Source organism: Chelon labrosus (genome assembly GCF_963514085.1).
Source record: "Chelon labrosus genome assembly, chromosome: 11".
Lineage (NCBI taxonomy): Eukaryota > Metazoa > Chordata > Actinopteri > Mugiliformes > Mugilidae > Chelon > Chelon labrosus.
Window position 1 is genome coordinate 25,722,227 of NC_140344.1, and position 13,872 is coordinate 25,736,098.

A 13,872-nucleotide genomic window follows, 5' to 3' on the forward strand; every position below is an offset into this window, starting at 1 on the left:
GTGTCATGCTACGCGCTGACGTCAGGGGCACACCAGGGGGACAAGGGGCGGGGCTTACGCCGGCTGCCGGTCTCTTTGAGGAACGGTAAATCCCGTTTTCTGCGACGCTGCGCAGCTCAGTCATCCGTTCACTGACAGAGACAGCGCTGGGAAGAGAGCGAGGCTTACTCAGAGATGAGGGAAATAATAAGAATAATAATAATAATTAATTTCATCTTCTACTCCTAAAGGACCACCTACATCCTCTGGACAATACACACACTTGCCAAAGCATTAGGTACACTAGTGAAAGCATTCCAATATAACATTCCCACACTAAATGCCCCTTCGTGACTGTTATAATATTCAGTTTGTGGTGCTGGATTGCAAAAAAAAAAAAAGTTCCTGTTATTCAGCCGAGCCCACTGACTATAATGGCGTTGTAAAAATAATAAAACATGTGTCTGTCCAATAAAACGACACCTCGAGATCCTTGGGACCATACACTCACTTGCCAGTTCATTAGGTACACTAGTGAAAGTATTCTAATATAACAGTCCTGCGTTAAATCTCCCTACGTGGTTGTTCTAATGTTCTGTTTGTGTTGAAACGTCGCCAGAAAGGTGATAATTCAACTCTGTGATTGCTTTGGAGGATGTAGTTTGTGGTTCTGTTAAACTGGACTTAATTGTTTCTTTATCAGTACAAGACAACACAGTTCAATAGTACTGTGAATCATAGCCTCTAAAATGAAAACACAGTTGAATCAACAGCTCTCTCAGTTATTTTAAACAAATTCCGTAACACCGTGACTTCCATGAAGCTAGGCTTTAGGGCACTGCTATTCCAAATGAGCTGGCAAGTAAGTTACGTCCTCTATTTCACATTGTTTGCTTATCTCATTTCTACTTTTTGTCTGACTTGTGCTTTTGCACTGTCTCGTAACACCTACATGTCCCTAAAAAATAAATGACCCTGTGCGAATAGTCCCCGAGTTTAAACACCGCGCATGATATGTGCCTGAGGCATGCTGTTCAAATAGCTCCCCTTTCTCTGTCTCTCTCTCACGCACAGGTTACAACAATTCAAAGTGCTGACTCACGGGTTAGAAGAAGAGAATTCCAGAGAGAAAGCAGCACAAGAACCGTAAAACAAAACCTATAAGACCATGAAAGAAACTAAGCCAGCGTGACAAGATTCAAAAAGCTCTTTGAATATCTAATATCTAATATCTAAATGTCTAATATTAAGTGCACAATTGTTGAAAAACAATATTTTCTACTTATTGCATCTAACAAAGTTTATGGCCTTCAGTATATTCATCTGGATATCAGGAGAATCATAAGATGTTGTCTGTGTTTTTATAATCAGTATTGATATGACTTAAGCAAATTCGAGAGTGAAGAAGTTATCCCTGGCTTTGATTATGAATATGAATACAACCATAATTTAGACCCACTCAAAGCAGTTCTCATGGTGATCAGGGTCAAAGTGTGCCCACTTGAGAGGAATGACAGAGATTAGGAAACACATGAGCGAGTATCAGTTCAAATATATATGTCATGAATAATCAGTCAGGGGGGATAAGTGGGTTTGTTAACTTGTAGATTAAACTGGAAATTACTGCCCCGTCATTATGCTCACTGGGCCTTCAAATCCCTTTTGTAGTATCACTTGACCTGATAATGACCCTTCTGAACACACACACACTGAATGCTCACTTGTTTTTGGTTTTGTTTGAGAGAGAGTGTGTGTGTGTGCAAGAGAGAGCATGCAGTAAAGTGGGATCTGAACTAAATACACCTTATGCACTATATTTGGGCTTAGGTTTTTTCAAAGTCTGCAATGAAACTGGCCGATTTCAGTGAAGTTTGAGTATACAGTAAATACAAGCCACATTTGGAGTTTCTTTGAGGTGTAATTCTTACTCCCTGAGTGTTTCTCATTGATATTTAAGTACTGAAATGGTATTTGTTACCATTTGTAATGTAATGTTTTAAAAGTAGTTTTCTCTTACTGGTTTAAAGTAGATAGGAACCCAATATAGTAGAGAATAAATATAATAAATATGTTTATTCTCTATATTATAAGAATAGAGAAAAAGAAGGAAAACAACACACGTATAGCATACTCTAATATATCCTAATAGTCTATATAACATAGATTAACTGTGGGTTTAAACCAATGGATTAGCCTATTTAAATAAGTAATAATAGAAATAATATTTCTTTTTAAAGTTTTCAAAGAAAAAAAAACACTGGCCTTAACTTTGTTTTTATGGAAGATCTTTAAAACTAGCTTTTGTACGTTTAAATCAGGTTTTATTTTAACATGAGGGCTTACTAACTGACTTCATCGCAGGTTCCGTGTTTTTGCTCTGGCAGCCGTGAGCCAATCAGAGATCGCTTTACTTGGAGGTGACTGAGTGCGTTGCCACGGCAACAAACCACAACGAAGTTGACTTGAGCGCCGGCGGTTGAAGTGAATTGTGGAGAATTTCATGTGAGTTCATTTAGTGGTAAGACTTTATTTCGTGATAATTGTTCACTGTCAGTACAGAACAACGACAAGTTAAATATTTTATTTTTTCATGTGTTAAAGTTTTGTGACGTAAAGAAAAGGCGTTAAGGCAGTTAGAATATATTTACAGTCCAATGTAGTCGATAGGATGGTTTCATTTATTTGCGATAATCGTGCTTGTGAATAATTCTAATTTTTAGTAAACAGTAGTTACAGGTAGTTGTAAATAGTATATAAATAGTATATAAATAGTCTAGTTTGGAGTAAATAAGTGAGTGGTAAGAGTGTTTGGAGGGCTTGGTAAGATAAGATATGATAAGATGTATAGATACTGTACAGAACCTAGCTAATGTTGTTAGCAATATATTAGCAGGACATCAAGAAAAATCAGCGTTTTACTTGATTTTTGGTTTACTATTTATTATTGTATTTACATGTAGCTATTTGCAATTGCTCATGACACAGGTACACCATCAAACAAAAAAAAAAAAGATCATGAATACCATAAAATCTACTGTGTTAAACAACCTATTCTGTCTGTACCAGTCCAAAATAGTTTAAATAATTAAACTATTATCGTAGATTATCATAGAGCGTCATCATGTGCCCCTTAGATCATTTCTGGAAATATATTGTAGCCCAGCTACCTCCATAATAGCAATCAGATCTGTAGATGAGGGAAAATTGTGGCACTTACACATAAAATAATGTTTGTAGTTAGTCTGTCTTTGTCCATTTCAACCAAATGATTCCACAAATCTTATCATATCATGTTGTTTGCACTTGTCTTATTAGTTAATAGCCAAGGAAGGACCACGCTTGTAATTGCCAAGAAAACTTACCTCAAACTTATCCTCATACGTTTGCGAGTTGGTTCAATTACCTTTACATAATTCATTGACAACAGGCTCTAATGCACTCAGAACAGAGCCAGACATTATCTTAGTTCCTGTATAGTAATCGTAATACAAAACGTGAGTTAACATTATTTATAACTTCATGACTTCTCTTTGTATTCTTCTGTGTTTTGCAGGTGGTTTCCCCAACAAAACAAAATGAAAGCCATTCAGATTCCGAACAAGACGTCTCTGCTCTGCAATAATAAACTTGTTGTGAAGGAGGACAAGCCGAGGAGGGTGAGGGTTTTTTTTTTTTCCCTTTTCTTTGTGCACTTCATTTGCCAGTGCTTGTCAGTTTTAAATGTGAAACATTATGTCAGCACGACAGCTTGTAAAGTCGCGCATAGTCAGAAGTTTACAGCAGGTTTTAAAATCAGGTTCTTCCTCGCGAATTAGCAGGGGCCCAATTTTCTCGCGACCCGCGTTTTTTGGACTCTGTCCCACTCTTTTAAAGTCCCTGCTTCAAATGACAGATCGTTCTAATAATTACCTTGGCTTCTTGTAGCGAACGCAAATCAATATCTGACTGCAGTGTTTTGTTGCAGTGACCTCAGCTCAGCAATATTAGCCCTCTGCCCTTTCCTTTTTCACTTGGAGTTTCCTCTGGTCACAATGAGGTCCACATAAAACCGATTACCTGTCTTTGCAACTGATTATAATGATTTCCATCTTTGGTTGGCGCTATCTAATATTTAATCACACATTAAATCGTATTGTACTCAAATGCAATGCAAATGTATGCTCTAGTTAATTCATATTCGTATTTCTTGTAGCTTACGTGGTTCTTTATGTCTATATTTAAACTATATCATTATGATATTGTTACAATATGTTATTTTTTTGTATGTAAAGCAGTGCTGCTATTACATGTGTTTAGGTTCACAGTCCTATGGGCTATTTACCACAATTTTGCCCTGTACACATCAAATAATGAGATTTTAGAATCCACTTAAGATGAGCCACATCATTTCACAGCCTGTCATCTTAAAAAATAGTGTTTACATGAGCAACTGTGTTGTTTCTGAATAATAGATTGGAGTATATTATGAATACAGTCCTAACTGGCAGCTATTAAATATTGCATATACAATAACCCCCTCTGCTACATTATTAATTCAGATTTTAAGCTAAAATCATTTTCCGACCTAACCTTAAAATAGGCTGAGTGCAGTTAGATGTTTCTTCTGCTTCTGATGGACTGATAAAGAGGTGCCAGAAGACCGCGCAGAGATTATATTACCCATAAAATGCTGCAGATGGTCCTCACTGAAGCAGGAGAGTATTAACATTGTGTGAGCACATGACATCTGTTCATGTATACGTTCTGAATGCTGGTGTTTCTGCATATGTGTCACAGCCGTAAGCTGTCAAGCTTCAAGCGGACGCACTGCAGCTTTTGAGCTTATTATCTTTCCCCCATTTTTAGTGGTTTCAGTCACAGTTAATTTTAGAGATGATAAACAGACTATGGGTGTCGTTAGCCAAACTGCCTGTGCTGCTTTGTGGTTGCAGGTGACTCCATCAGTTTTCACCCAGGAGATGTTGCAGTCCACAGAGGAGCGCCTGGGTAACACCACAGAGGTGCACCCTCCTCGCATCCTGGAGTCGCTTGACATGACCAAGACAACGCATCACAAAGTAAAATGTTGTAATACCTCAGTAGCTTCAGAACTTATTTCACATGAGAGGCAGACAGAAGTGGCTGCATATTGTTAACGTGCTGAAAACTGACTCTAATAACAAGAATAATGTGGTGTTTTATGAAATACTTGGTTAAAGACCATCAGTGACAACTGTGACAACCTCCAGCAAAAGACGGGAGTTTGCTGTTGCAACTACATTCTTCAGACAAGCTTCAGCCGCTGACTTTCATCTCCATGTGATTAAAACCCAGGGGGAGTCCATGATAAACTCTAACGTAATACTTGAATTTGACAGTCTGTCAGAGGACTGTATTCCCAGTGCAGCCTCCAGTTACTGCACTTAATTTATCAACGAGAATAAGAATAAGAATAAGAAAAACCTTTATTAGCCCCGCAATGGGGAAATTTCAGTTTACAACAGCTTAAATAAAAAATAACAAGAGCAAAAAGAGTAGCTTGTAAAAGATAAATAATGAAACAACAATGCATTCAAACTTCTCATAATTTCATCATTAATATGTGCTGCATACAGAGCATGTGCTGTCTGTTAAGGGCATTCTCACTGTACCAAGTTGCTTCCCCTTACTCAGCAGGCACTAATTGACGGGCAGAGGGCAGCCAATGTGACTCAACGCTGTCTCCTTTTAGGAGGCAGATTTTAACAGGCCTGGAGCAGAAATGTCATCAAAAGTTCATGAAATTAATTAATGCCCCCTCATCACATTTAGGAGGACCAATTTTTGCATCTCACCTTGGATGCATATTTTGTTGACTTGTCAAATATGCAAATGTAGATGTGACTAACCTCCAGTCAGGGAGCGATGACCATCGAGGGGCTTTTTAGGTCATTCACTGAAATACTTTACAGTCTTTTTTTTTTTATTCTTGCAATGATCCAGTGATAGAAGACGAATGAAAACCATGCTAATGTTAAGAAGATATATTTTCTCATATAGTATAAACTGTAGTCCAAAAAAGCACATTGGCTGCCCTCTAGATCCCACTCATCCCCTCCACTGTGCTTTCCAGCTGCTGCCATCAGGACGGAGACTTGCAGTCCCAATGGCAAGGAAGAATGGCTACAAGCTGTCATTCATTCCATCAGCCGTGACCATCCTTAACAAAGAACTGCCAATGTTCAGATAGATGTATGCAGTTAGGCACTTAATGTATTTTACTCATTATTTAGTTACATATTTTACTTCTTTATGGAGCAAACTGGACTGATTTCAGAGTTTTTTTTACCTATATATTATATTCATCTATTTATTGTGCATAGTGTTGTCTGTGATGTGGGTGTGTTGCTTGTATGTCTTTATGCCACTGTCAAAGACAATTTTCCATTTTATGTAAGTTTTATGGACATTAAAGAAGTCTAAGTCTAAGTCTAAGTAGTATAGTTCAGCATTCTGGGAATCATCCTTATTCTCTTGTTTACTGAGAATTAGATAAGAAGCTGGAGATAGTACCCCTTTAGCTTAGCATAGCATATAGACTGGAAATAAGTAAACGGCTAGCTAGTTAATGGACACAGATAAGACTTCTTCAAGATAATGATCCGACATGATGCATGGTATTCACGTGTGGTTAAAATACAGTTTGCAGGGCTTCCCTTAACAAATGTGTAACATCATATTCTTCGTATATTTTCACTCCAGTGCAGTAACTGCATATTGCAATGCAAATGCAGCACACATTACATACCACGTAAGCCCTATATCCTAGCTTGTCGTGTCACCCAAGAGCACCCCTACCCAGGAACTTTTAGGATCTGATGAATTGTGTTTGTTTTCAGTTGTCCCTGGTAGATATCGATCAGCCACTTTTCCAGCCCTACCCGTCTGAGATGGTCTTCCAGAACTTCACCCCTGCACAGACCTACAAGTTACCGCTGCTCCTCCTCAACAATGACAAGGTGTGTGACCAAATAAGAGTGAGGAGCGATTCATAAGTCTTTTACAATCCAAAACAGCTTTGAAACCCAACAACAAAAACATTAAAACCTTCAGAGAGCTTTAGCCTTGGCAGGAGAAAAAAGACAGGGTAGAGGATGCGTGTCTGAGTTAAGTAAGGAATGAAGAATGATTGGAAAAGGTCACAGAGGATTGGAGAGAGATGTGTACAAGACACCATCAAGAATAATGAATGAAACATCACTTGTGAGTGTACCAGGTTCTTTGTTTGTTGTTGTGCTGTGTTTACTACTTTATAAAAATCTGTGAAATGTTATTTATCAAGGTTTCACGGCAAGTGAAATTGGAGCTACAGGACTCAGAGTATTTCCATGTGAGCGGTCCAGAAGATGGAGGAAGGAAGGTTGCACCAGGAATGTCTGCCACTTTCACAGTCTACTTCACCCCACAGGAGAACAAGGTATCAGACATAGAGGAGTTCGACTGCTCCATACAATAACAATGCACTAAAGACTAGAGTCAGAGAGCACAATGAGGTATCACAATAACCTGCCTCAGGAGGCTGATTAGTTGACGCTGCAATCAAAGACCTGTAGGGAATCAGGATGTTGGTAAGAATTCAAAATTGGATTGCACACACAACACACAGCGTAATTTATGATACACAACAAGTTACCATGGCTGCACCTATTCTGCATTTATATAAGGTGCATAAATGTCCGACAAGCCAGAGTCAGAAGGTTAAAGGTCAAAGGTCAGGTATTAGGTTACAGCAGTACATCCGGTTGTTGTCTTACGGCAAGTGAAAGAGAAAACTGAGAAGCAAAGGTCAACATGAAATATGGAATATTATTATCTTAAAAGTAACATAATCCCCTATGCGCACCACGGCTGTTGTACAATAGCCACCTCAACGCATACGCATGTACGTCTATAATCTTGCTCTTATTATAGCTCTATTGATGCCAATGCTGGTCTGATGCTCAGTGAGTCTGCTTTAAACTATAGTAAATAACATACTGTGGAGTGCAAGACAAGAGACGGAGATGTGTCGAGTCAACTTTACTCTCCACTTTTTGTATACTCGAAAATAACGTACGCGAGTGAAGTGACAAAATGCCACACAACGTAAACACGGAACAGATAACTCGGAAACCCTCACTTCCTTAAAGGTACAGTCTCTTGGTGAATGTCTCTCACAGTGTTCATTGTGGGTCACCACAATACCATGATACTTGGGGTACTTAAAGGAATCACAGATTAGCTAAGTGTGACAAATTGTCCAGTGATATAAATGTTTGAGTTTTTGGCACATATTCTTTCTCTTTCTCCGCTAGGACTACCGCCATAAACTGGTTTGTGTGACAGAGAGGGAACGCTTTGAGGTCCCAGTCCGTGCCATTGGGCCACGCGCCATTCTTGACTTTCGAGACAGACTTCATTTACCCGTTTGTCCTGTGAAAGCCTCCACACAGAAAACTCACCTCGTCCGCAACATAGGAAAAAGCAAGGCCAAGTTCAGTCTGCACACACAGAGGTGAGAGTCCATACACTTGTGGGCTTATAGCTACATTGTTTTTGAGGGATCTTCTCCATTATAGGCACAGAAGAAATGTTTGGGCCGAAGACCTGGCATTGTATCACATTTAATTTCATTTAATTTCATTACTATTGGTTATAATAAAGAGTTTTCTGAGCTTTTGAGCTTCATCTGCCAGTTTCTCCAACAACAACCTATAATTGCAGGCCTTTCTCAGTGACGCCCTCCTCCGGGACTCTTGATGTAGGCGAGAGCATGCAGGTGACTGTGGTTTTCCAGCCCGTGACTGTAGGTGACCATGTGCAGGACCTGCTTCTGCACTACCACACTGGTGAGTTACATTCAGGGATCTGAAAACAAAACTGTTACACCAATAACTTAAAAAGTGGTTTGACCACGGCTTCTGCTAAAGCTTGTTTTTCGTTGTACACTGGCGTCATTTTGCTGTTTCCCAGAGCTTTGGTGGAATATTCATAGCTGTCCTAATCAGCATAGTCAGATTATTTAATAAGGTGGATGACCTTGTTGCAGTGAGTTTCTCATCAGCTGTTATTTTGCCACTGTGGAGGGGGCGTGGTGCATCAGCTGCAGGAGAGAGGTGTGGAGAGGGCTCATGAGAGCAGCAAAACGAGTGAGAGTGATTAGTCCAACAGGATACAGGTGTGCCAATCACTCTCACCTGGTGCTGCTCTCATGAGCCCTCTCCACACCTCTCTCCTGCAGCTGATGCACCACGCCCCCTCCACAGCCACCTAAGTATTTTTTACATACTCTAAGGCTGCGTTCAGACTGCCAGCCAAAATCCGATTTTTAGCCCATTCAGATTTGAATCGGATCTCGATTTTGAAGTCTGAACAGTGACAGATCACATGAAATCCGATTTTTGCCAAACGGTTGCAAACCACATCCAGAGGTAGTTTCATATCGCATTCGTATCGGATATGGACAGATGCGTCTTAGTCTGAACAGCTCCCAAATGCCTCCATTAAAGATAGACAAAGAGTTAGCTGTGTGTTAATATACTTAGCTTAGCTTAATCACAATATTTGCACACATAAGTGGCATGTAATTTTTCACACACGCGCATATTGTACGCATATACTCAAACATGAACCGACGCTTATGGCCTGGCACATGCATACATGGATTGAAGCTTCTCAAACTATAAACAGAGACTGCATAATCAGCGGTGTCAAATGGAGTGGAACTAAAAGGATGAATGTGTTTACTGTAATCACGGAGGTAAACACCATAATAAGCATCTCTATCTGCAGAAATGTTGATCCTGCAGCAGAGCAGGACTGACATACACAGCTCGCTGTTGGCAAACACACACAGAACAGCTCTTACTATCTATTATTCCGTCCATCTCAGGGTTAGATAATAACTGCTGATAGACTGGCATTCAAATGTCTCAGATGAGAAGCCAGTTTGTTTCTTTCTATACTTTCACTATTAGTGTGTGTGTATATGTTTAAGAGTGTCTCTGTCATACACAAGCTGATTCCCCAAGCTGATCCAATTAACTGCTCATTGCCTCCTTGCTAATTGTCATCTTCTTGCTGCACGATCTATGCATGTATGATTATGGCTGACTTGGAGTCAAAATGATTGTTCAGCCTTGGGTGCAGCAGATATACTAACAAGGTGGTGTGGAGAGGTGTGTGTCTGCTTGGGGCCATGGAGTCAAAGGTGACATGAGTAATGGTAATGAGAGGAGAATCTATAATCTCCTTAGGGAGCTGGACCGTGAGCATGCAGAGGACTTAGCCCATGATGGCCGTGATGCATTGTATTTACTTCTCAGTGCAGCTTTCTCTGAGGGCCTATTATCTCTCCTCTCCTCTCCTCTCCTCTCCTCCTGTCTTTGATGAGACATACATGTTTACATCGTCCAGAATTAGACCTTTTTTGACATGTGCAATGTGGTTCTGGCTGCTGTAGAGTGTCAAAAGTGCCGTAAATATAACAGAAGAAGAAGAACTTTATTCTTTACTCACAACTTTATTCACAGCGTTGATTAGTGCTCTACACGTGGATTCTGGCTTTCTTCATCTTCTCAAACATTTCTTTGACCAACTGGTTGTTCTGCTACCTCTATGTTTCTGTCGTTCTTGGAAACTCTCCACTGCACGTCAGTCAAACTTGCAGAAAGAATGGATTTATTGCTACCAGAGAGGAACGATGAGATCAAGTGTTTACACGGTTACCAGAAGCTAATATTTCCCCGTTGAACAGATTATAAAAGGTTTACGCCAACCTTCTCAGTCCAATTCAAAGTTGCTTCCGATCAGGCTTGTCAGTTATGATTGAGGACGGTTACATTTTTATTTAAACCGAGCTAATATTTCTGCTTATTAGTGGAATAATAGTGTCCATGTAGAAGCAGCAACTGAATAAGTCCTGTGATGGCTTCACATTTTTAAAAGCACTACACGAAATTGCATTATTTGCATACTGTTTGCATTTGCGTACTCGATTTTTCATGTTGTGAACGTATTGAGAAATTGACAATAAAGAAAATCTTGAATCTAAAGCAGAGGGCTTTCAATGTACAGTAGTACTTCTTGTGATCACAAAGACTCTTTTGCAACAAGTTTTTGCAACTCGAATGAAAAGAGTATAATGATTAATAATAATTAATTAATAAGATAATTGAATGAACCCACTGGGTTATGTTTATCCGCTTAAAGTGTTATTATTTTGTTTGTAAATGTTAATTCAGTCAGTATTCATTCATTTAGTATTATGTATTACATCTGACAGCATTGCTTGATGAATGTTTGCATTGATAAAGACTGATCAGTTCTTTTAAAATCTTATTTTTTATTCAAAATCTGCTCATTGGTTCTAATCTTATTAACAGTATTCATGATGATTCCTGGGCCTGGTCATGTGTTTCTAGGGTATAGCCTCAGTTGCCTTCACAATTAGCCAGCCTTCTTTACATCAAAGGACGAAGCTTTTTGACTTTTCTGGTAACACACACGAGGGGATCAATTAGAGGTAGATGGAGAACGTTGCCGGGGAACATCAGTTCATGGCTTTTATCCTGCTCAAGACATGACTCAGCTGGGGCTTGGGATGTTTCATTCTTTTCCTCACCCCATCTTGGGCACCCTGAGTGAATATTTGTTGTGATGGGGGGAAAAGAGCAATTCATCTGCCGGCTAAGGCTAAACACTGCAGGGTTAAAAGTAGCGATGGCAAACAGGAGCAGCTAGGTTGATTAATCGCAGAGATGCTTCAATCAGAAACAAATCAGCCTTACTCCTGACTTGAGCCGGCCTCATCAAAGTCTCCTTTAGCATTTGGCATTAGACTGCACTGTGAGTAAAAGAGACTTGAGTGTACTCTTAGTAGCTGTATCATCTGGATGGATATTCCATGGTGTACCACCCTGTGTGTGTGTGTATGTGATGGAAAAATCATTCTGTTATCAGCAGTAGTTCTGAAACCACAGCAAAGTCACCTTGTGAAAAAGAAATGCCTGTTTATGATTGGATAATAGTGGATAAGAGCTGAACTGCTCTGACTTTATATTCATTCATTTTGGGTTTATCATTTAATTATTGTGACGCTATTTCCCAGAGCAGAAGACAGATTCATACATATCTCCTTAATGATGTTTTTGTATTTGTGTGTACTGTAAAAGTATTCATTATATTTTTTGCCTTTGTGCGTCATCTTGAGGCTGCTGTGTAGACGGGTATAAACAGGCTGAGGGAGGGGCGACAGTAGTGGTGTTCAGCGTCATTAAGCTTTTATAATGGGAGGGCAAGCCCAGGCCCAGAACACCACTTACAGCCCATCAAGAGACTATCATTTTTAATTTAGCACCATTCCCTGTCTCCCTCACTCTCATGTATGTTTCAGGTCAGCATGCTGCAAGCGGCTTCGCTCCGCTTAGGGGAGCATGGAGACTTCACCATAGACCGGCAGATACAGTGTGTGTGTGTACACATGTTTCAATTTGCATGTACTTTACGCCGTAGTGCTTAACTCAAGTGCACGCCACGTTTTCTCTCGTCTCGTCGGCTAAGAGCTTTGAAAATAATAATTCGCTCGGCTTGCTTGTTTTCCATTATGGCGAGTTAGAAAATCCTTGTTCTTGCCTAAAAGAGAGCCTGAGCTCCAGGAAACCCCCGCCCGCCCTCCCATCACTCCCTCCCTCCCTCCCTCCCCTCTGTCACTGCTGCTGATTTCAGTAAGAAGATGGACAGCTCTTGGGGAGCACTGAGGCATCTGCTCTGACAGGACGATAGCACAGAGGGGACTTTAGCACAGCAGCCATTTAGAAAAGCAGCACACACACACACACACACACACACACACACACACACACACACACACACACACACACACACACACACAGCAAGCAAGCTGCACATAAACAAACACAGACGCTCCAATTCCAGTACATGTGCTTCCACACACGCTGCAGATCTGCTGTTTGTGCCGTAATCAAAGGTAGCTGAGGGGGTTGAGACGTTCTGTTGCTGTGTACATAGAGAAATTATGGGAAGAGAAAGCGAGTGGGGAGGGAGGGGAGGGAGGGAGGGAGGGAGGCGGGGTGGTGGACAGCCATGATGAAAGCTTAGCAATAAGCTGCAGCTCTCCCTGCCTGTCAGCTGCTGTCATAGCATCCGGATGCTCGGAGATAATTGCTTTTCTCTCTGGATCTTCCCCAATTCTTGTCTCTCTCTCTCTCTCTCCCTCATTTCCTTCTATCACTCATCCACTGTCTCACATGTTCTCTTTTATTTTCTTGCTTCCTCGCCGTCCGATGATATCTCACGATTTCAGGGGATTTCTTTACCAGAGTAAAAGAAAAGAAGCGGCCTTCACGTGGAACTGCTCCAGGCAGTTTTGTGCTCCTTCTCTCTGCCGCTAGGTACATGATGGAAGTCACTGTGATTGTTGGCCAGCTGGAATAAAGCTTGAGCGCTCCTTAGATTCTACTATGTGTTTTTACTGTAGGGCAAACGTAGTTATTGTACAGGTTTTAGCAGCCGACATTTGTCTGAGTTGCTTTTTTGTCTCCATCCAGCAGGACTGTAGTCCGCTTGTTGTGGATGCAATGAAATATAAATAAGAAAGACTGGTTTTGCTTTCACGTTGCTAAGAAATTAAGTATTCTGTGTAGCAATTAATCACTTCTTCTCACTTGTGTTAAAGCCAGGCATAGATGGATTAAAAGCTCTCCTATCCAGTCTGCACAGAGCAGGACTTCAAACCAAATCGGAAAAAGGCTCATCGTATGAAAACCCCGCAGCCGTGGAAGACAGATGTGTTAGATTTGGTTAATTCATCACTGAGTTGTAACCCTCCAGTCAACTGATGCTGAAATCAGATACTGAGTCGGATTTCCTTTCCTG

General features: G+C 40.5%; 1 protein-coding gene across 1 annotated transcript in view; it reads left to right on the top strand.

Moving 5' to 3' along the window:
- Positions 1–5: 5 nt before the first annotated feature.
- hydin (HYDIN axonemal central pair apparatus protein) overlaps positions 6–13,872 on the top strand; it is a gene marked incomplete at its 5' end in the record, with an annotated part of 75,245 nt that continues 61,378 nt past the window's right edge. Inside the window, 7 exons of the mRNA XM_084554863.1 lie at positions 6–85; positions 3,533–3,635; positions 4,911–5,036; positions 6,837–6,956; positions 7,280–7,414; positions 8,292–8,491; positions 8,701–8,825. Of these exons, the coding sequence (XP_084410989.1) occupies positions 6–85; positions 3,533–3,635; positions 4,911–5,036; positions 6,837–6,956; positions 7,280–7,414; positions 8,292–8,491; positions 8,701–8,825 (889 nt within the window). The remainder of the gene's footprint in view (positions 86–3,532; positions 3,636–4,910; positions 5,037–6,836; positions 6,957–7,279; positions 7,415–8,291; positions 8,492–8,700; positions 8,826–13,872) is intronic.